Genomic DNA, 24,741 nt, shown 5'->3' on the forward strand with positions numbered 1-24,741 from the left:
AGTTACGATTCCAAAGGTTATAAAATCTAGTTAGACAGAAATTCACCAAAGAAGGGAGTCTGCAAAGGTTTCTTAAACACAATAAGGGAGTCGGACATTTGAATGGAAGTGGGTAGCACGTTCCACCAGCCAGGAGTTACACATGATTGGACATGGATTGGATACCATACAGAGGTGGCATCACTAGATGCCATTCATCAGCAGACCTGAGTGGTCAAGAAGGAGCATAGGATCTAACCGGTGTCTTCCTACCCTTTTGGATTTGAATTCAACAGGTGCTGCTACAGGAGGAGTATGTGGTGATTGTGCTAGTGTCTCCTTACCCTTTCACTACTCTATTAGATCAGGGGTCTCTAACAAACTACCGGTAGCTCACAACCCCTTCCCAAGCAGCTTGCCAAAGGGTTAATTCTCCATAAATTTGAAAACTTGATTAGTCAAATTAGGGGTGAGCGATCATTCCAAAAAATATTATCACGATTCTTTTAACACAAAATCACGATCCACAATCTGAATTGCAATCCGTCTTTTCAATGTGGCATACACTTAAGAGAATATCCGGACTCAAACTCATCAAGACTTAAGTAGCACTTTATTTTAAATATCAAACAAAGTTGAATTCAATTGTTCTCTCATTCGCAAGCTAAACGGAGTTAAGGAACACGGCCTGAAGCTGGCGAGTGAGTGAGAAAGGCCCCGCTCCACTCCCCTCTGCCCGCTGCATCTCACATGGATTTGTGCAAATAAATCGGTACCGCCAGCGAACTCTGATACATAGCGAAATGAGAGAAGTCGCAAAATCAACTGAAATGTTCCAGCAAATTATAGAAAAAAACACAACCCATCCATCCATCATCTTCCGATTATCCGAGATCGGGTTGCGGGGGCAGCAGTTTGAGCAGAGAGGCCCAGACTTCCCTCTAGTTCTTCTAGTTCTTCCAGGGGAATCCCGAGGCGTTCCCAGGCCAGCCATGAGACATAGTCCCTCCAGCGTGTCCTGGGTCTTCCCCGGGGCCTCCTTCCGGTTAGATGTGCCCGGAACACCTCACCAGGGAGGCGTCCAGGAGGCATCCTGATCAGATGCCCGAGCCACCTCATCTGACTCCTCTCGATGCGGAGGAGCAGCGGCTCTACTCTGAGCTCCTCCCGGATGACCGAGCTTCTCACCCGATCTTTAAGGGAAAGCCCAGACACCCTGCGGAGGAAACTCATTTCAGCCGCTTGTATTCGCGATCTCGTTCTTTCGGTCACTACCCATAGCTCATGACCATAGGTGAGGGTAGGAAAGTAGATCAACCGGTAAATTGAGAGCTTTGCCTTACGGCTCAGCTCATTTTTCACCACGACAGACCGATGCAGAGCCCGCATCACTGCGGATGCCGCACCGATCTGCTTGTTGATCTCACGCTCCATTCTTCCCTCTCTCGTGAACAAGACCCCGAGATACTTGAACTCCTCCACTTGGGGCAAGATCTCGCTCCCAACCCTGAGAGGGCACTCCACCCTTTTCCGGCTGAGGACCATGGTCTCAGATTTGGAGGTGCTGATTCCCATCCTAGCCGCTTCACATTCAGCTGCGAACCGATCCAGAGGGAGCTGAACATCACGGCCTGATGAAGCAAACAGGACAACATACAGAGCGAAATGAGAGAAGTTGCAATGTTCAAGCAAATTATTGAAAAAAACATAAGCCAAATCCACTAAGTAGTTCTCTCGTGAAAAGTGGACAGACATATAGACAGACAGATGTTGGATTTTATATATTATATATCAGTAAACCTTCAAAATAATGTGCCGTTAAAGTCTCAACAGCATTCTCAGCATTTCTGGAGCTTAGTAGAGCCAGATGACTAGATGAATCTTCACCAAGCAGCTCTGAAAATGTCTGCTTTGTTTGGCTCTCAATACCTCTAAATGTCATGAAATCAAAGCTCAGAACAAGACTGACAGACGAACATTGAAATGACTCCATAAGAGTGAACCTAAGGGGGCTCCACTCCACCAGACATCTCAGTGCCAGTCATCTGACTAACTAAAAACACATCACACATGCAACTGGATCTGTGAATAAAGTAACACAGTGACATGTGACAGAATGACAAATGAATAAGTCAGATCTGTGGATTTGGAATTGTTTTGTTTTGACAACATTCATGTTTTAATTTAATACTGTGAGATACACTAGAAAATGCATACAGACATAGAAAATTGAACTTGCAGGTGAACTAAATATTGTTTGTGATGTTTTAATGCAAAATGTGAGTTGTGGACACCAACATTTTGTAAATGTTCAGGCAAAACAAACTTATTCAGTTTGTTTGGGTTGAAATAAGCTATGAGAAGAAACGTTAGGAAACATGGGTAGCTCTCGGCCATTTTCATTTTGTAAATGTAGCTGTCAGGGGAAAAAAGGTTGGAGACCCTTGCCCTAGGATATGAGGTTAATAGGCGCTGCTACAGGAAGCCAATGTAGTGATCTAGAAAGAGGAGTGACATGTGCCCACCTCGGCTGGTTGAACACCAGACGTGCCACTGCATTTTGAATCATCAGCAAGTGGCCAGATACCAGGGAGTTGCAGAAGTCCAGACATGACAAGACCAAAGCCTGGACCAGGAGTTGTGCAGCATACTCTGTCAGATCTTGAACATGTTGCAGAGAGTGAATCTGCAAGAAGACCAAGAGACTGTAGCAACATGGTACCTGAAGGACAGCTCGTCTTTAATCACCACTCCAAAACTGCCAACAGATCTGTGGTATAGCTAAGGGCCAGGTGGTGGGGGCAGTGTGCCCCAGGGCGGCATTATTGGCCAAAAAGCTCAGTACAATTCATGTGTAAAGAGTAGGGTATCACCCATGAATGGAAAAAAGTCAAATTCTCTGATTTTCATCCACAAATGCTTCAAAAATAACTGTCCTTCTGTTACGACATCAGACACAGCAGTTGAAACTTATGAGGCAATAACAAAAATAAACATAAACATTACACCGAAAATAATTTCTGGGAAGATGAATAACTAATTTGCAATTTATTATTTCGTTTTGTTATCAATCTGAATGCATTCTTGCTCTGCGCAGAAAACATCCCCACCTATCACTTGTACACCACACTGGTTCTGGTTTTCGCAGCGTAATTATATCGAACTAATAATTAGAACAGACTTATCAGTGTGTCTACACTATATTCTTGTCTAGTTGATGCTTATAAATAATTATATGTGAAAAATGATTGATGTTTCTCTCTATATGAATGAATTAGGGCTGTGCGATATGACCAAAATCTTATATCCCGATATTTCATTTCATATCCCGATATCACGATATAGTACATTTTCTTTGTATTCAGTGAATAGTTTATATAATCACCACTCCTTTTTTTTCATTTAAATTAAAAAAATCAAAATTGAGAAGTACTCAACTTGTAATTATTTCTGTTCTTTTATTTAGAACATTTGAGCAAATGTTTGACTTAGAATGTAAACATAAAATGTTAATGTATCAAATATAAAACACTTTTCAAAAACAAATTACTAAAGGCCCAATATAAAATACTGCTATATAAAATGCCTGACATAAACAAAATGTGAACTGTAGCAGCAATAACTCTCACAACATATATTAAATATAAAAGGATCAAAGCACTAACAACTAAACTATATAAGGCCAATAAACCCTTTAAACAAAATAAATACAAGTCTAACATTAACTGTCAAAACCAAATGTAAACATTGTACTTCAAACTGTAGCAGCAATAAGGCTTACGACAAAAATATATTAAATATATAATATTAAATATAATATTTTTTAGGCTACATTCTAGTAAAATGTTAATTTGCACATCGTAGTGTGGCAAATCTCCGTTAATGAGTTACAGCTGATTGCCCCGTGCGTTGGACTGGACGGCGCTAACGTGTTGATGCCGTCCAGCCCCAAGCACGGGGCGATCCGCGGTAACTCGTTAACGGAGATTTGCCGTGTTAATGCAGTTGTGGCGTAAACATAATTTTAACAAGATTAACGGTGACAGCAAACGCTGCAGGGAAAATTATGCCTTAAGATAATTGTTTTGGTAGCAATTAATCTTCCAAGCTTTTAACATGCTCGTTTAAATAGTACCTTTACAACTGTAATATCCTACGTGGCCTGCCTCTCAGTTGTAAACTCTCTGCATGCTCGCTCACGTGCTTTTTGCGGAGGTGGTAGAAGAGGTTTGTCGTGTTGGAGTCTGTGGTAGCGATCGGTTTGCAGCATAATTTGCACAGTACCGTTTTCTGGTCCGTGTCAGACTCTTCAAATCCAAACCATCTCCATACTACAGAGGTAGCCCCTCGTTTAGGAACAAGGTCCTTCTGTGTGGAGCTACCTGGTGTTGCCTCGTCTTCATCAGCCATGCTAGTGTGTCTGCATCCACGTGGTGGCCATCAAAACAATGAAAAAAATACTGCTGTAAACAGTTTATTTTGCGACACCACGAAACAAACGATAGCGTAATGTGCAGCGATAGACGTTTTCATATTGTCATCCGATATATATCGTTATATCGAACAGCCCTAGAATGAATCTATGCAAAATTTATCTTACTTTTTCTCTATTCGTCATTTTAATTTTCTATTTAAATAGGTTAACATAGTCAGATATGTTGGAGGATGGCAAATTGAAGCACCGCCCCACCCCACCCAGAATGGCTCAAACCCGAGCTACGACACTGGGCAGGTGTTAGCAATAATGAGCCAAGCTGGACAGAGATCATCACATAAGTACTGTGATATGTGATCGTGTCTTTATGATATTATAAAAATCCTATAAAAAATGCACTTTTGTCACCTGCATTTTACAAGCATTACCATTCATTTCAATGAAATAAGCGATTGCCTGAAACCACCTGAAAACTGCTGCTGACAGGATTTTTCTAAACTATACACTTTTATAACATTTAGATGTGTATAGTGTTGTTTAAAATAAGTTCGCATAACATTACAAACAGTTTTAGAGCATTATGGTCTTGCGTTTAAATGTAGAAAAACATTTGGGTGTGAATGGGCTCTTAACCTCCCTAACGTTAGACCTGAGGTTCACTCAGGCTGCGAAAACAGCATCAGTCTCGAGTGTCACTCGGGCAGCGTTATACACACATCTTGTGTAAGTAATAGACCCGAGGATTACTCGGGCTATAAAAGTGCTAACAGTGTTAGTCCCAAGCGTTACAAGGCCAACGGTGTAGGTATGATTTATGCAAGCATTAGGCCCAAGTGTTACCATGGCAATGTTTTCATAACAATGTAATAACATCTGGTAAGAAATGCTTTACAGCAGCCGAGGTGTTACACGCTCTTGACAGAGTTACGAGTAGTGATGTCAAGGAGCCTCTCATCAGAAAGTGATGACAAAGTGAATCTGTCTACAGGCAGTGAAACCGAAAGCGATTGTGAGGAGTCCTAAAGTGATACCCATTTTGATTTTGTGGGTAGACAGGAAAAAAATTGAATGTTGACAGCCGAGATCCACTTACTTACTTGAAATTATTTCCTGATGATGATGTGATGGAAAGAATTGTTGTTGAGATGAGCCGTTATGCTGAGCAGTGTTATTACAAGAACAAGAAAGTACGAACACATAACTCCAGTTCTTAAATCCTTACACTGGCTACCAGTTAAGTTTAGGGCAGATTTCAAAATCCTCCTTTTAACATATAAAGCATTAAATGGCCAAGGTCCGGCTTACTTGTCTGAACTTATCATAACTTACAAACCAGAGTGCACATTAAGATTTCAAGATGCCGGTCTGCTTATAATTTCAAGTTCAGTTTAGCACACCCTGACTAGAGCTGCTGATTAACTGTGCAGACTGCATCTCTGTTGTTAGTCATTAGCACTAACACATAAGTAACATGATAATTATATTTGAATACTAACCCTCACCTATTCTGTTTCTCTTCTCTGTACTCAAATGTTTCACTTGGTGCCACAGCCCACCTCCCAAGTTGTTTTGCCTTTCTAAGGTAAAGTCATCCCTGATGGAGGATCACAGGAATTGTCAGGTAGAGGGGTCCTTTCATCGGATTGGCTGGCCAAAGCAATGTTTCAGCTGTGGAATGGCCAAATGGGGGAGGCAGCTTGATGGCTGAGGTCTCCAGGACTCTAAACAATCCAAATCACATTATGGGATATCATCTACTGTTAAATTCTGTTCCATACTTGTAATTTTTTTATTTTTTATACTGTATTGTGGATTTGTTCTGTTCTGTGTATTGTATTGTATTGTATTGATCCCCTTCTTTTTGACACCCACTGCACGCCCAACCTACCTGGAAAGGGGTCTCTTTTTGAAATGCCTTTCTCAAGGTTTCTTCCATTTTTTAGGAGTTTATCCTTGGCTTTTTAGAGAGTCAAGGCTGGGGGGCTGTCAAGAGGCAGGGCCTGTTAAAGCCCGTTGTGGCACTTCTTGAGTGATTTTGGGCTATACAAAAATAAATTGTATTGTATTGAATTGTCAGTGTCAGGTGAATGACTGTACATCTAAGCAGTTTTCCCGTTTGACAATATATATGGAATTAGCACCATTATTATTATTCATTTCACATTATTATTATTATAATTTATTATTATTATTATTATTATTATTATTATTATTATTAATAATACTTATTTGTATCATTATTATACCTTTTACACTTCTGGCTTTGTGCTTTTAGTGTTTTGTATGTTAATGACAGTATATACGGCATTAGCATCATTCTTCTTATTATTATTCATTTCATATTATAATTATTATTGTAGGCAAAGGTTTAAGCAGCCACTGTGATCTGTGAGGGTTATTCATAAACGTTATTTTATTTACAATGGGAATCCAGCTGACATGGTGCATCTGACAGGGAAATGAGATGAGTTAAGTGTTACAGTGCTGAAGTGCCATGTTTGGAGCACACAGTGCACACAGTAGCTGTGTGCTATTTCCTAATCATGCGTGTGAGCAAACACATTGTAGCCATGTTTGGAGACTGCACGTTCAAAGAGGGGATATAAAAATCACACAACTGCATGGAACTCTGAGAGCACACCTAAGAGTGGATGAAAGACATCACTCCTGCCAGTGCCTCGGACCAAAAATGCTTTCCCACACTCTGTCTCAAAGTTGGACAAGGGCCATTTTCAGGAAACCCCGAGTGTATCTGCTTTGGCCAAGAATTGCTCTCCTCGAGGATTATATTCTTGGGAGTGTTAAGCAGATATTAAACAGAAGCTAATATAATCTTCCTAGTGTTATTGATTCTTTCTGCCTTTTAGAATCCCCACCTGACCACTAGGGAAAGATATAAGATTGACCTTTATGTATATTGTTGGTATAGTAAAGGCTGCAATCTCCGATGAAAGAACCTCTTCCCAGGGAGCATGTGCCCCTGCTGGATTCAATTATCCGTTATTATTATTTGAGTCGTTGTTAAACTTTTTACACTTCTGACTGTGTACTTTTAGTGTTTTGCACATTTTTGACAGAAAATACAATATTAGAATCATTCTTATTATTATTCATTTCATATTATTATTATTATTATTATTATCATTATTATACCTTTTACACTTCTCATTTGGACTTTCAGTGTTTTGCACGTTTCTGACAGTATATACGGCATTAGCGTCATTCTTCTTATTATTCATTTCATATTATTATTATTTTTATACCTTTTAAACTTCTGACTTGGAACTTTTAGTGTTTTGCATGTTTTTAACATTATATATGACATTATTATCATTCATTTCATTTTATTATTATTATTTGTATCCTTATTCTATCTTTTACACTTCTCATTTGGAGTTTTGGTGTTTTGCACATTTTTGACAGTATATACGGTATTGGCATCATTCTTATTATTCATGTCATATTATTATTATTATTATTATTATACCTTTTACACTTCTGACTTTGTACTTTAAGTGTTTTGCACATTTTACAGTAGATTTAATTAAAATGCAATGTGTTTTACATGTTTTTTCAAGAAAAAAAGTAATTCTAAGGAGGTTAATCAGACCCCTCAGGCAACTGCGGTTCTAATTACTGCAGCACCTGACAGCAATCATCAGTGAGTGGCAGTTAATGAGGCTAAGGTAGAGTAGATAAATAGAAAACACAAAATAAAATAAAAAACAAACAATAAAAACAAGGGAATAAAAATGTTCAAATTAGAATCCTGACACATGACTCCAGGGTCCAGCGTTCCATCGATGCAGATGCCTGAGTCCCTTGGCAGGTCTTTATTATATAGAGTGGCCATGAAGTGCACGAGTGGTTCAGGTGCAAAATTAAAGGGTTGGCAGCATTCAGCGGTGACACACACAAAGTACAAGAGGTAATAGCAGTAATAGGTGGCACAAGCTAAAGAAAAAGAATGGCAGCAATAAGAGGAGACTCGTGTAAAAAGGTAGGTGCAAGTTTGATGCCTGTAGTGGTACGCAGACTGGAAAAGTCCCTGTTGTTTTAACTTTAAATAGGTGGAATACAACCTTAATATCTGTGTTATACATTCTGTATGTTACTATGCACTGATATCTCTCTACCAAACACAAATTATGAATGCATCATCTGGCTTTTGTGAAAAACCATTATGATTTTTATCAAAGCATCCATCAACCCAGCAGAATGCCACTTTCAGATTTGGTTTCTGCTCCAGTGCTGCTGCTCAAATTTAATAACAGAAACCTTTTAATATCAGGGTCTTAGTTTTGCATTGCACACATGCATACATGTATAATGCATGATTGTATACTTATTAGTTATGATAATAATAATAATAATAATAATAATAATAATAATAATAATAATAATAATAATAAAAGTTGCACAAACCCAAAGTTGCTTTACATACAGAGGAAAAAAAAAACATCACACAGAAGACAAAAGTTCACCAAAGAGGAAAAGTGTGGAGTTGAGATTTAGAGGTGGAGGAAGAGGAGCAATCTTGGAGAGACTGAGGAAGAGGAGCCATAGCACTGAAGGACCTGCCTGCCAGGGTGGAGAGTCAGTAAGGAGATTACTGAGCGAGGACCTGAGAGAGTAACAAGGAGTGTACGGTGTTAGGGGCTGAGTGAGGTAGAGGGGGGCAAAGGTTATGTGGGGCTTTGAAGGTGAGAAGCAGAATCTTGAATTGAATCCTTGATGTGAAGCCGGGAGAGAACAGGGGAGACGTGAGCAGAACGCTTTGTGTGGCTGCGGAGTTCTGCATGTACTGTTGCTTCTATATTGATTTTGCAGGGGGGCCGATGAAGAGGGAATTACAGTAATCAATACGAGACATTATGAAACAATGAACCAGAGTCAGAGCATCATTAAAGGACAGATATGGATGGAAGACGGCAATGTGAGGGAGATGATAGAATTGCATCTTTTTCACTTATGGCTACCAGCTTTTTGTCACCTGTCCTACTACACTTGCCTTAACAAACAGGTCCATAATGTGAATTATGTTTACCTGTTTTGTAAGTCGCTTTGGATACAACTGTCTGCCAAGCAAATAAATGTAAATGTATACAAGGACAGACACAGACTAGGGTGATGATGTAGTTTATGATTCCAGTGTCACCTCTGGACAAACAACATACTGTAAGTGGACTGTTTCAAGCCTCCATTTTCCTTCTGATGTGTTGAGCGAACTTCTGCCTCTTACGGAGTAACTAACTCTTTGTCCAATGAATTCAGTTTGTCCAATTGCACATCTGAATTCTTCATAGTGTGTCATGTTACTGCTGAAAATAGAAAATCATGATGCATACAACCATCTGATGATGGTACCATAACTGTTTCAGGTTGAAGCCCACTCACAATCAGAATGGCTATAAAATTCACATTCACATACAGAGCAACGATTACACAAACAGATCTTGTAAAAGCTTTAAGTTGATTAATTTACCTTGGGATAAGGATACGCGTATCCACTGGGATAGAGAACACCTGTAAACCGAGGAAGAACCACTCTTGGCACCAGCGAGTCATTAATCATCAGGAAGGCCAGCCTTCTTCCATCAGGGGACCACCAGTGGGCAACATGGGAGTGTAGTATCTCCTCTGTAAGTAATACAGGAGTATATTTTGGAAGAGACAGGTAAAGCTTAATTCACACACTAAAATAAAAAACTATTACAAAAAGATCTAAAATTCACTTTGATTTCTTGTTCGAGGTTTTCAGACACATGGCGCACCTTATTTTGCAATCAAAGCCTATTCTGAAAAGTGTGTCATTTTATTTACCGCAGCATTTTGGGGATAGTTACTTCTTGTTGTTGCCATGGAAATCTTGTCCATAATGCACTGGGAGTGAGTGACAGGTGATGTCATTGATGCCATTGATGCAACTGTATAAAAGGCACAGTATGCATTCCTGGCTTATCTAAAATTAATTTAAATAGCAGTTTTACAGTTCTTATTTTATCTTACTTTTTTGGTAATTCCTGACAATGGAAAGAACAGTAGCTCTGTACTTTGACTTTGATTTTTGGTTTGTGATTTGGCTTTGTAGTTTTTGTTGCTGACTTCCGGTATCAAACCTATTACCACATCCTTTTTCTCCTGGTCATCACTCATAATGTTATTTTACTGAACACCTTTTCATGCCAGTACAGCCTTTGGGCTTCCACGTCCCCATATGTACTCAGATTAAGCTACTTGCTAAGCCCAGACTGGTCCAATGTAAGGGTCTGAGTGCAGTGAAATATATGGATGCCATTTCCAAACTGGTTTCTTACCTTGCTGTGATATGCTCCCCCAAATATCCCCATGACCCTGAATTAGATTAAGAAGCTCTGACAATTTATGATATGCTTTCTATAACAGGGGCACAGCATAGTGAACAAGGCAGGAGCCACCAATGGGTGGGACAGCATCCCATTAAAAGGCACACACACACACAAGGTGACTCGTTCAGGGCCAGTTTAGACCCAGCTGTTGGCCTGCACATCACTGGGATGGGTGTAGGTGGTATAAGAGAAGGGGTCTCTTGCTACAACTTTTAACACCCAGAAAGGTACCAGAGGGGCTATAAAGTATTATCTACCTATTATAGTGCCTTTCACATCTATCTATCTATCTATCTATCTATCTATCTATCTATCTATCTATCAATCATATAGTGCCTTTCACATCTATCTATCTATCTATCTATCATATAGTGCCTTTCCCTTCTATCTATATATCTATTATATAGTGCCTTTCTCTTCTATCTATATATCTATTATATAGTGCCTTTCTCTTTTATCAATCTATCTATCTATCTATCATGTAGTGTCTTCCATATGGATCATACAATGGGACAGTGATCCCAAGCACACCAGCAAATCAACATCTGAATGGCTAAATAAGAAAAAAATTCTAGATAATGGAATGGCTGAGAACCTCGATCCAATTGAGATACTGTGGTCGGATCTTAAGACAGCTGGGCATAAACTGATACCCTCATACATCAGACAATGAATGAATGTTGTAAAGAAGAGTGGGATAAAAGTTCTCCATTTCTGTCTATAATAGACTTTCTTTTGTCTACCATAGTCCTTTTTCATCAAGAACACAGGGGCACAATTGGAGACTTGTTAAGGGTAAACTTTTTCTTCACTCAGAGAACCACAAACACGCGGAATAAGTGACCAAGTAGTGACGTAGACATTAGGGACCTTCAGAATTTGACTTGATGTTATTTTGGAAGAAATAAGTGGATAGGACTGGCAAGCATTGTTGGGCTGAATGGCCTGTTCTCGTCTAGAGTGTTCTAATGTTCTGTTGTTCTCTTTCTAATATATTGTGCCTTCATAACCGTCTATCTATCTATCTGTTATATAGTGTCTTTCATATCTATCTAGATGTATATGAATATATAAATAAATACAAATATATAAAAATATAACAACAAACAATATATGACATAGAGTATATATCTTTATCTAAAAAGAACAGGTTTGTAAGTGATTAAAGGTAAAATGTACAGTATTCTAGTTAGCCAAATTATAAAACTATTTCAAATCGTAACACATAGGATTCTCAAACTGGCCTAATCCGGTTCAAGCAGTGGGGGTGGAGCTTGTCTCAGCAGCAAGGATGGCACCACCAACCCTGCACAAGGTGCCAGTCCATTATACATACTGTCACCTGTATTGTCAGTAGGGTCGCTTTTGATTATTATTAAAAAAAAATTTCTGGGACAAAATCAAACATAACTAAAGGATATATTTATTTATTTTCAAGTATAGCCACTAGAACTGAAATCATCTACGCAGTCTGAGGTATCGTACGTTACTACGTTTAGATTTACAACTTTATCAGGTACACTTCAAAATACAACGAATAGAGGGGCAATTCAGAGGACACTCTCTTTATGAGTTAATGCTCATGATATAGTTTTATGACTTCATATATTCATCTATCTTTCAAAGCAACAAATAATATATTTGTATATATTTTTATTGATTTTAATCAGAAAGAGATAACATTCCATAAAGTCAAGTTAAATTTAACAAATAAAAGCAAAATTTGACCCCCACCCAAGAGAAAGAGAGAGGATCCAGCAACCGAAGCTACTAAAAGGAGCAAGAAAAGAAGGGTATCCTTTTCCGCAAAATGGAAGCTTATTCTAATATGTTATTGATTACATCCTGTTATATTTTAAAAAAAGTTTTGAACAGATTCTCTAAGTGAGAATTAGATTTTTCCCAATTTCAAGTGGTATAGAACATCAGTTACCCACTGACGTAAAAGTGGTGGGGTGGGATTATTCCAGATGAGCAAGATAAGTCTACGTGCAAGGAATGAGGTAAAGGAAATTACATAGTGACGAAACCAGGGGTTATAGTCAGGGAATGCCCATATCGGATTCCCGAAGCAAAAAAGGCAGAAGTGGAGTTGGAGATCAAACAAATGCTGGATCTAAGTGTGATAGAGGAAAGTTTTTGTCCCTGCTCCAGTCCAATCGTGTTGGTCAAAAAGCCGGAAGGAAGTTGGAGGTTTTGCAATGACTTCTGTCGGCTTAAGCAAGTCTCCTAATCCGACGCCTATCTGATGCCACAAGTGGATGACCTCCTTCAGCGGCTAGGACATGCCAAATTTTTGACTACTCTTGATATGACAAAGGGGTACTGGCAGGTTCCCATAACGGACTCTGCAAAGGAAAAGACTGCGTTTAGCACTCCTAGCGGACATTGGCAGTATCGTGTACTTCGTGTCATCTATTCCAGCACATGGAAGGAACATCTACTGCAGGTTGATGCTGTATTACAGACACTAGTGAATGCTGGACTTCGTATTAATCCAAAGAAATGCTATTTTGGATGGGTCGAAGCCAAATATTTAGGTTACCTAGTGGGCCGGGGTACAGTGAAACCACAATGCTCCAAATTAGATGCCATAATGAATTGGCCCGTCCGATAACCAAGCGGCAGGTACAAGCATTTCTCGGCTTAGCAGGTTACTATCGCCGGTTTGTACCCCGGTTTTCCGAGAGAGCAACGCCCTTGACAAACCTGACAAAAAAGGGGAAACCTAACCACGTGGTTTGGGATTATAATACTGACACTGCATTTAGTGACCTTAAGCAGGCCCTTACGTCAGCTCCTATTTTGAAGGCACCCGACTTTACATTGCCTTTCATTCTCCAGACGGATGCTTCGGACACAGGTCTTGGTGCCGTGCTGAGCCAAAGTGTCGATGGAGTGGAACACCCCGTGATGTACCTGAGTCGGAAACTGTTGGACCGAGAGACCAGATATGCAGCAGTGGAGCGGGAGGCTTTGGCAATTAAATGGGCTATTACGCAGCTGAGGTACTACCTCTTGGGTTGGGAATTCACCCTGCTGACTGACCATGCACCATTACAGTGGATGGCGTTACACCGGAACTCGAATCCAAGAGTCACGAGGTGGTTTTTGGACCTACAGCCTTATAAGTTTAAGGTCGTTTATTGTCGTGGTCTGCTGCGGGCCAATGCTGATGCCCTTTCCCGGTGCCACGACCTCATGAGTAGGTACGCCTGACCCGATGGGTCTGGGCTGAGGGGGGGGGCCGTGTCACACACGTGCGACTAGGAGCAAGCTGAAGGGACCAAGTGAAGGTAATTACCCACCAGGCAAGGGATTGGCGGGGTGCTCTAAACCTTTGTCTGTTATTTCTGCAGATCAAATACGGGAAAACCTACCTGACCTGACGTCACTTCCTGTCCCGGCACCTAGACGGACGTCACTTCCTGTCCCAGCACTTAGACGGACGTTACTTCATGTCCCAAAACCCAGACTGACATCACTTCCGGGTTACAAGACATAAAAGCCTCCATCCTAGCTAACTCAGACAGTTCAATGTGAAATTCGAATAAGCAACATCGCTAATCCTTTGCAGCTAGGAACAATATACAGGTGGCTGCCCCAAACCTTGTAAAAGTGTTGAGACTCGTTCTTTTACAATATATATATATATCACCCTGCGGTGGGCTGGCACCCTGCCTGGGGTTTGTTTCCTGCCTTGCACCCTGTGTTGTGTAGCAGACCTCCGTGACCCTGTAGTTAGGATATTGCAGGTTTTATATATATATATATATATATATATATATATATATATATATATATATATATATATATATATATATATATATATATATATATATATATATATATATATATATATATAACATCTGCCTGTATGTCTGTTTCTCTGTATGTCTGATTTAGATCAGGTCATTTTCTCTAATTTGCTTTAACATTTCGGTTGATATTTCAGCTTCTCTCATCGTGCTAAGTATCATAGTTGGCTTGCAGTACCAAATTTTTTCCATAAATCCAAGAGAAAGATGCTGAGGGATGAAGGGAGGTGGGTGGGGCCCTCCTCTCTCAATTTGCCAGCCTCCGTTTGAGTCGCTGTACCTCTCTCCATGTGATGGCGCTCACCTTGCCTCCACTTAGCTAGCAATCTCTGTTTGTTCAGCGGACATTATCATCTAGAGATGGTTAAGGATTAACATTTGACGTTTTTGAGAAACAGATCAGAGCTGGGAGTGATTGTGACACAGAGGCTGTCTGATAAGGAATGCAAAGATTTTTGTCCAGAATGTCATTAATTAGGTGAGCACCAAGAACATGCTGCCCAGTGAGGCTGGAGCTCGAGCGCAATGTTCACAGGCTGAATCTTGCCCTGGAAAATTGTAAATGAGATAAATGCACCCAATAACAACATACATATATATATATATATAAAATCCAACATCTGCCTGTTTGTCTGTCTGTCTGTCTGATTTAGATTGGGTTGTTTTCTATAATCTGCTTGAACATTCCGGTTGATTTTACAGAGGGAGATGCTGCGGGCCGAGGGGAGGGAGATGGGGCCTTCCTCATTCACACGCCAGCCTCTGTTTGAGTCGCTCTACCTCTCACCACATGTTAGAGCGCACCTTGCCTCTGCTTAGCTAGCGATACCTGTTTGTTAAGCAGACATTATTATCTAGAGATTGTTAAAGAGAGACGTTTTTGAGAGACAGATCAGAGCTACGTGTGTTTTAGTGGGTAGCTGCTGATTGGGGAGCGCTATCCCGTCAGAGCTGAACACGATCAGATACAATGCCAGCATTTGACTTTGGAGCATGCCTACCTTCCGCTTGGCCAGAATTACATTTTTTTTTACTGTTTTTTTAAGTTTGTCCTGTTTCACTACTATGCGGACAGAGCCACGGGGCACAGCTAGTAAATAATATTGTACAGTTTTTTCCATTCTCTAATCATACACAGGAAGGGCTGGGGAGGACTTTAAAAATATTATATGTAGTTACATTTTCGGAAAAGAGACAGATTACCTCCCCGCCAATGCTCTTCTGTTCTCGCTCCAAAGGAATGATGCGCCTCTTTGTCTATCCGACCTCCGCCCAGTTTACTCCTGTTTAGGCGTCTTTTGCAAATGCACCTTTTCGTTAAAGCTTTCGGAGCTGCTTAGTGTGTATTTTGCAGGAGATCTGCTGCTGTACTGACTATGACTTTAGGCCACAGACATGCGTCTTAAGTCAATTTTCATGTTTATAGATGTACTGTAGTAGTAGTAGTAGTTCTACCCCCTCTTGCTTGGTTTTTTCAATCTTCTCTTAAATGTTCTCTGTTGCACCTTCTAATCATTCTTGAATATAATTACTTTGTAAGTTGCCTTAGCTAACGGTGTCTGTTAAATACGTTATTAGTAATAATAATAATAAAACTGAATGGAATTACCTGTTGGTGTGACCTTACCCTCATACAGCCAGTCTGCTATCCCGTTGAAAACGGCTCCATCTTTTCCAGAGTCCGTGAGTCTTAAAGAGCTGTTCCGTACATCCGGCTGGTAATAAATGTTGTTTTCAAAAATATAAATCTAAAGAGGAAAGAAAGAACACAATTATAAAAGGCATCTCCGGTGTATAACTCTATTACTTTGTTTCTCTACAATTAAATCAACAACGTATTTGAAACAAAGTACTTTACTACTCGCCTATAATTGACTGTTGTAACCCTGAGCTTTTATACTTACCAAAAAAAAACCCAAAATGGAGTAAAAGAGAGAAAAATGAGTGCAGGAGCCATTGTGTGCTTTAAAATGTATTCATCCACTTGCTAATAATGGCAAATAAAATGACACGATGAATTATTCACTGCTATAATGTAATAAGCACTTCACACCTGACACTGTACACTCTCAAATGGATAAACAAAACAAAAAAATTGTTCAGTGACACAATCGATAATCCTTTCAGTCAACATTATTTTTTTTCCATATTGTTCCTTTACTATATCTTTATATATAATACGCTACCGTGGCTGTCTGTCTGTCCAGGATTTTAAATCACCTGCAACTCGTAGACCGTTTGAACTATTGACCTGACATTTGGTACACAAATACTACGTGACGTCTACTATCCGCTTTCGGGGTGATGATTGACCTCCAAGGTTATTCCTCTTTTTATTTTATTACTAGACATTAAGCCCGTTAGAATAATGGACGCTAGAACAGTAGTGCATAAACATTAGTAGGAACAGTTTATATTAAATGGCAAGGGACCTTGTATGTGGCTGTAATATGTGTCACTGTATTGTGTGCCTTTAATTTTCTCTCTCAGTAATACTGGTTTGTATTTCCTTAAAATGCCTGTAATTTTGTCGGACAGTAATACAGTGGAACCGAAGTAATTTCCCCCATAGGATTGTATGTAAATACAATTAATCCGTTCCAGATCATATGAACTGTATGTAAAAATATATATTTTTAAGTTTTTAAGCACAAATATAGTTAATTATACCATTGAATGCACAGCGTAATAGTAAACTAAATGTAAAAACATTGAATAACACTAAGAAAACCTTGAACAACAGAGAAAACTAAGACTGCAAGAGTTCACGCTATAGCCTTACGACCCACTTGCTAAAACACCTTTTTTAATGAGTTTTAAGCACAGGGAAAAAAACGAACATTTGAAAAATCTGTAATTTAATAAACAACTAAGAAAAGTAACATTGCAACAATGCACGCGCGCGCGCCTGTTTGTGTGTGCGTGTCTGTCTCTGTAGCAGGCCTGCGTGTGTGTGCGTGAGTGTCTGTCCCCCATGCGGGCCTGCCTCTGTGTGTGTGTGTGTGTGTGTGAGTGCGTCTCTCTGTAGTGCGTGTGTGTGTGCCTGTCCGTCTCTCGCGTGGGCATGCCTGCCTGTGCTGCCAGGTGAGAGAGAGTGTGTGTGTGTGTGTGTGTTTGTGTGTGTGTCTGTCCGTCTCTCGCGTGGGCCTGCCTGCGTGCGTGCGTGCCTATCTCTCGTGCACGTGTGCGCGCGCGAGAGAGACAGAGAGAGAGTGTGTGTGTGTGTGTGTGTGTGTGTCTGTCCGTCTCTCGCGTGGGCCTGCCTGCGTGCGTGCGTGCCTATCTCTCGTGCACGTGTGCGCGCGCGCGAGAGACAGAGAGAGAGAGAGTGTGTGTGTGTGTGTGTGTGTGTCTGTCCTTCTCTCGCGTGGGCATGCCTGCCTGCGCGCACGCGAGAGAGAGAGAGAGAGTGTGTGTGTGTGTGTCTGTCCGTCTCTCGCGTGGGCCTGCCTGCGTGCGCGTGCGTCTCCTATCTCTCGTGCGCGTGCGCGCGTCGCGTGTCTGTCCGTCTCTCGCGTGGGCCTGCCTGTGTGTGTGCGTGCGTGTCTGTCTGTCGCGCGCACGCACCTGTGTGTACCTCTCTCTCCCTGCACACACAGGGAATGCACAGGAAGAGACTGAACATGTGCCGTGTGGCCCCGCGCATGCACACTTCACCAGAAGACAAACACACGGACACTGGACGCACACAAGGATTTTATTAATGAGGATGATAGAATCAACTCTCGGCAGTGTGTAGTGGTGCATGCGTATGAGTGTCGTTCTCATCCATCCCACCTTCGCCATCACTTTCCCTACCTCTTCATATCTTAAATCATTCTTGAGGCAGATTGAAGATGCCAGCTTAAGTGAAAAATTAAGGAAAACGTACTAAGTAATCGCAACACAAAAACTGACTTAATCAGTTTTAACACTAAAAGATGCTGACTGTAGAAGAGAAGAAGCGAGCTGCTAGTGTGGAGAAAAGAAGAGCTGCTCAGGAAGTGGCAAGCGCATCAACCTCTGAGCAAACAAATGATAAACGTACAGAGAAAGAGGATGAAAAATAGGAACGCTCAAGTCAAGTGGATTCACTGCACGTTATTGTGTAAGTCCACCATTACTGGTGGGAAATAATTTAGGAAATAAAGGAACACATGGGTAATGTCACCCTGACATTATCCTGTAGGATACTTTGATAAACTTTTATTTTCCCTTTGATGACAGCAAGATCAAAAAGTAGCTCCAGATTATGATTCTCCCTCCACCATACATCACCCTTTTGGACACCATATGTGCTGTATAATCTACCAGAACAATTAAACTTCAGTTTCATCAGTTCACAAAACAAAGGTTGTGTTTTACCGATTATAGACAAGCTGTCATTTCTTTGGAGGGCAGTGGCTTCCTCGTTGATATTCTGTCACGGACACCATGCCTGCTCAATGTTTTGCATGTGGCAGACTCATGAACAGAGATGTTCACCTCTTCCAGTGATTCCTTCAAGCCTTTAGCTGTTACTCCAGAAGTTTTTTCTTACCTCATGGAGAATTCTGTATTGTGCCTTTCAAGTCATCTTACCCACTTCTAGGGAGAGTACAGCTGTGGCCAAAAGTTTTGAAAATGACAAAAATTTTAATTTTCACAAAGTTTGCTACCACAGTTTCTATGATGGCAATTTGAATCTACTTGAGAATGTTCTGATGAATTTGCAGATGAATTGCAATTAATTGTAAAGTCTGTTTGCCATGGAAATGAACTTCATCCCAAAAAACCCCACTGCATGTCAGCCCTGCCACAAAAGGACCTGCTGCTGTCATTTCAGTGATCCTCTCGTTCACTCAGGTGAGAGCTGGAGATCACTCTGTCATGCTGATTCAGTTACAATAAAGAGGGTCACTGGGCCGCATTGTTCAGGGTGCCCAAGAAAGTTCAGCAAGCTCCAGGGCTGGCCATCTCCTAAAGTTGATTCATGGCTCAGGATCAGGGTGTACCACCAGTGCAGAGCTTGCTTAGCAATGGCAGCAGGCAGGTGGGAGTGAGGTGAAGACTTTTGGAGGATGGCCTGGTGAGTGTCAAGAAGGGCAGCAAAGAAGCCAAGAAAAACATCAGGGAACGACTGATATTCTGCAAAAAGCTACAGGGATTGGACTGCTGGGGTCAAGTCATTTCCTCTGATGAATCCCCTTTCCGATTGTTTGAGAAGAAAAGTTGAACGCTACCATCAGTCCTGTGTTATGTCAGCAGTAAAGCATCCTGTGACCATTCATGCCACGTGGGGTTTCTTCTGTTCAACCTATATACATCGGACTTCCAATACAACTTGGAGTCCTGCCACATGCAAAAGTTCGCTGACGACACTGCTATCGTGGGCTGCATCAGGAGTGGCCAGGAGGAGGAGTACAGGAACCTAATCAAGGACTTTGGTAAATGGTGTGACTCAAACCACTTACAACTGGACACCAGCAAAACCAAGGAACTAGTGGTGGATTTTAGGAGGCCCAGGCCCCTCATGGACCCTGTGATCATCAGAGGTGACTGTGCAGAGGGTACAGACCTATAAATACCTGGGAGTGCAGCTGGATGATAAATTGGACTGGACTGCCAATACTGATGCTCTGTGGAAGAGAGGACAGAGCCGACTATACTTCCTTAGAAGGCTGGCGTCATTCCACATCTGCAATAAGATGCTGCAGATGTTCTATCAGACGGTTGTGGCGAGCGCCCTCTTATATAAGGTGGTGTGCTGGGGAGGCAGCATAAAGAAGAAGGACACCTCACGCCTGGACAAACTGGTGAGGAAGGCAGGCTCTATTGTAGGCACGGAGCTGGACAGTTTGACATCCGTGGCAGAGCGATGGGCACTGAGCAGGCTCCTGTCAATCATGGAGAATCCACTGCATCCACTGAACAGGATCATCTCCAGACAGAGGAGCAGCTTCATCACAGACTGCTGTCACCGTCCTGCACCACTGACAGACTGAGGAGACCCCACACTATGCGACTCTTCAATTCCACCCGGGGGGGGTAAACGTTAATATTATACAAAGTTATTGTCTGTTATACCTGCATTGTTATCACTCTTTAACTTAATATTGTTCTTTATCAGTATGCTGCTGCTGGAGTATGTGAATTTCCCCTTGGGATTAATAAAGTAGCTATCTGTCTATCTATCTATCTATTATATAGTGCCTTTCATATCTATCTATCTATTATATAGTGCCTTTCATATCTATCTAGCTATCTATTATATAGTGCCTTTCCTATCTATCTATCTATCTATCTATCTATTATATAGTGCCTTTCCTATCTATCTATCTATCTATCTATCTATCTATCTATCTATCTATCTATCTATCTTCTCAGCCAAGGCAGTGGGCTTACTCACAATTTTGCCTAAGATCACAGCCATGAATAAAGAATGGGACCAAAACATCCTCTGAGAGCAACTTCTCCCAACCATCCAAGAATAGTTTGGTGACCAACAATGAACCATCCAGCATATTGGAGCACCGGGCCATAAGGCAAAAGTGAGAACTAAGTGGCTCAGGGAACAAAACATCGAAATTTGGGATCCATGGACAAGAAACTCCCCAGACCTTTAATCCAATTGAGAACCTGTGGTCAATCCTCAAGAGGCGGGTGGACAAACAAAAACCCACCAATTCGTGACAAACTCCAAGCATTGATGATGCAAGAATGGGCTGCCATCAATCTGGATTGGGCTTACAAGTTGATTGCCAGCATGCCAAGATGAATTGCAGAGGTATTGAAAATGAAAGAAGGGCCAACACTGCAAATATGGACTCTGTGCATTAACTAAATGTAATTGTCAATAAAAGCCTTTGAAACTTCTGAAATGCTTGTAATTCTACTTCAGTACACCATAGAAACATCTGACAAAAAGATCTAAAAACACTGAGGCAGCAAACTTTGTGAAAAGTAACATTCTCAAAACCTTTGGTGCTTAAGTTTACTGACATGTGAGTTCTTAAACCGCAGTGTCTGTGGACAGGACAACCCGCATCCGTGTCTACTGTTCTGCTTATGATTCCTCCATCACCCCATCTCACAGCAACATGGGAGATAATCGATAGTGTGCGTAACCCAGGAGACTACAGTACACCATATGATCCATTTTTATAAGCTGATAACACACTACAAGAATAAGGTATGAAAATTAAATATCTTGCTTATCATATACCGTGAATTTGGAGTCCAATCTGATAGTCTCATTCTTTTGACATCCCCTTAAATGATTTTGCCCCTTCATAGGCATTTATGCATACGCTATATAAAAGCCGCTGGCTGAGAGGCATGTTCGGATTTTTAAGAAGGACATCTCAAGAGCATCCTGAATCCATTTGCTGTCTTTGAATGATCAGATACTTTGAGCCGACAAACTGCATATATAAATATTGTCAGTGATATTTGTCATAGCAGGACAATATTTACCCGGTGATTAAAGCTGCATTTTTTACCACCTTGACTCATACGGAGCGGATAAGAGAGCTGGCATAATCTAACGTACCCTTCATCCTGGAGAGCGGCCCATTTTTTGTGAAACTTGTCACAATGGTAACACTTGATTTTTTATTTTTCGTTATAAATCACAACTAGCCTCTAATCATGTAGCCGATTATCACATAACACCCAGGAGCCAGTTTACACAGATGCACGTCTATACCTAAGAGAAATGTCTCCGACTCCTCTGAAGATGGACATAAAATTTAAGACCCCCCCCACCGAAGAATCCAAATGCAATTATATTTGTTCTGTAGGTTCACTTCAATGCTTATAAAGATATGCAACCCCTTGGATGTTTTTACATTTTATTGTTATGCAACATTAAATTGTCATAGATGTTAATTTAACTTTCTTGACACTAATCAACAGGAAAAGACTAATTAATGTCAAAGCGAAAGCAGACCTCTTGCAAAGTGGTCTAAATTAATTATGTTGATACACCGTGAGAAAATGAGCAAGCCCTTTAATTTGAGAGGGCTATAATTATATAAATATGGATGCCATAGTATTGCACGGACTGCACAGTGACAGTGCACAGGGGTTCAAGACTTGTCCTGTGTAGCGTTTCTATGATCTGCAGAATGGTTTTCCTCTGTGTGTTCTGATATCCTACTACAATCCAAACACAAGCAAGTCAGTTGGATTGGTGAGGTAAAATGGGCCTCTGGTGTGGGTGTGCGTATTCACCCCTGTGATCGAGTGGAGCCCTGTCCAGGAGTTGTTCCTACTGGCACGCATGCACCTTGCCAGTTCTGATCAGGTATGTGGTACCACCTGAAGGCAAGAGGGGGCGCTAACTGTCTTGTCTCTTCCCTCTGCAGTTCAGAGAAGACGGTCCAGGAGGCCAAATGACCCCGCCTCCAGCACTCCCTTAAGCCCCACCCATTCTGGGCAGAATCATATAAAAAGAGCCCTCCCCCCGGAAGGACCCAAACATTAGACAGGAAGGAGCTGCCAGTTAGACCTGCTGATTTAAGAGGCGTTGATCGTTTGTTTGCTTTGTGTTCTTGTGCCCCCTGTGTGCCGGTTTATCTCTGTGAGACATGCGCCTTTTGTGTTGCCTTGACAAATAAATGGTGTGGCCAGGTTGGCACCCTAACTGTTTTTGGGACTCTACAAGTCACTGTGTTCTATGCTACCTTAATGCCTGATGTTTTGTTGGGATAGGCTCCAGCTTCACCATGACCCGGCTCTAGATATGTGGATTTGGAAATGGATGAATGATACCATACTGGCAATATTGATAAAAATATTATAAATATATTGATAGCTCTGAGGCTAGGGATCTGCACTGGCAATCAGAACGATACCGGTTCAAATGCCGTAAATGCGAAAAGGGAATCTGCTCTGTTGGGCCCTTTAGCAAGGCCCTTAACCTGCAATTGCTGAGGGCTTTGAGTAGTGAGAAAAGCGCTAGATAAATGCAAAGAATTATTATTATTATTATTATTATTATAAAAGTGTCATCTAAAAATCTAAAATATGTGAAAGTTGGGTAAGGGCAGCACAAGATTTAGTGCTTAGTGCTGCTGTCTCAGCTGTCAGGTGCTGTCCATGAGAATCTTATGAACTCACCAGAATTGAATAACCCAAAATCTGGGCTCAGAAATTAACAAAGGAACTTCTCCTCACAAATACTCTGGAGGCCTTGCTGGCTAATGGGGGCTTCAGTCTACTCCTGTGATGATTTGCCAATTGTTAAGCCACCTACATTACTGGTCAAAAATTTTAGAAAACCTCAGTTTTTTCAGTTTTTATGGAAATGCATGCGGTTTAATGTCTTAATGTTCCATGAAATCAAGGCAAAGAACAAATAAACGATGGCAAATAAAAAAATAATTCAAAGAATCATTATGTATGCAAAATTTTTTTTTGATTCATCAAAGCAGCCTGCACCTTTTGTGGTAACCCTTTTGATTCAGAATGCCAGTCGCCAACTCTGCCTCCAGTTAAAGAACCTGAGACCATCACATGTCCTCCTCCGGGTCTGACAGTTGGTGTCACACACTGAGGGACCATCCTGTCACCAACTTGACGGCTTACAAACACCCTGCATCAGTGACGAACTGAAGATTTTAATTTTAGGTTTCCCTTGTGCAAATTTATCACCTTTATCTGTAGGCATGGATTGCACAAAGATCTACTGTATGCCTGCACAAAACTGGTTGAAGAAGTCAACAATTCACATATATACAGCGGACCCTTGACTTACGAACTCAAATCGTTCGCGAGGGCTGGTTGTAACTCAAGTTGGTTGTAAGTCAAGACTATTTTTCCCATAAGAAATAATGGAAATACCCATAATGCGTTCCGAACCTCCCACTGCAACACTTATTTAACCTTTTTATAATAAAAAAGGGTTGTATAATATGTATAATTTACCAAAACACCAATAATTTTTCTAACGTACTAACCAAAAAGTTATAAAAAGTGCCTAGCCTACCAGAAACAACAATTTCATACTGTACTCACCATTTAATTTGACATCTTTGGGCTGCATTAAGGGAGGAGAAGGATAATGAAACGGATGGTGGTTATTGTTTAGAAGGAGCCTCCTTATGAAAATCTTTTCTTTGTAAAATTGTCGAGATGGTGGATTTCGACATGCTGTACATATTAGCGAGTTCTGTCACAC

The 24,741-nt window shown here is 41.0% G+C and overlaps 1 protein-coding gene across 1 annotated transcript in view; it reads right to left on the bottom strand.

Annotated features, from left to right (window-relative positions):
* The window catches only part of LOC120530489 (inactive dipeptidyl peptidase 10-like), a 357,045-nt gene that overhangs the window by 140,464 nt on the left and 191,840 nt on the right, over positions 1-24,741 (bottom strand). Inside the window, exons 8-9 of the mRNA XM_039754919.1 lie at positions 16,228-16,348; positions 9,900-10,054 (exon numbers count right to left, since the gene is read on the bottom strand). Of these exons, the coding sequence (XP_039610853.1) occupies positions 9,900-10,054; positions 16,228-16,348 (276 nt within the window). The remainder of the gene's footprint in view (positions 1-9,899; positions 10,055-16,227; positions 16,349-24,741) is intronic.

The sequence above is a fragment of the Polypterus senegalus genome, chromosome 6 (assembly GCF_016835505.1).
Source record: "Polypterus senegalus isolate Bchr_013 chromosome 6, ASM1683550v1, whole genome shotgun sequence".
Taxonomy (NCBI): Eukaryota; Metazoa; Chordata; class Cladistia; order Polypteriformes; family Polypteridae; genus Polypterus; species Polypterus senegalus.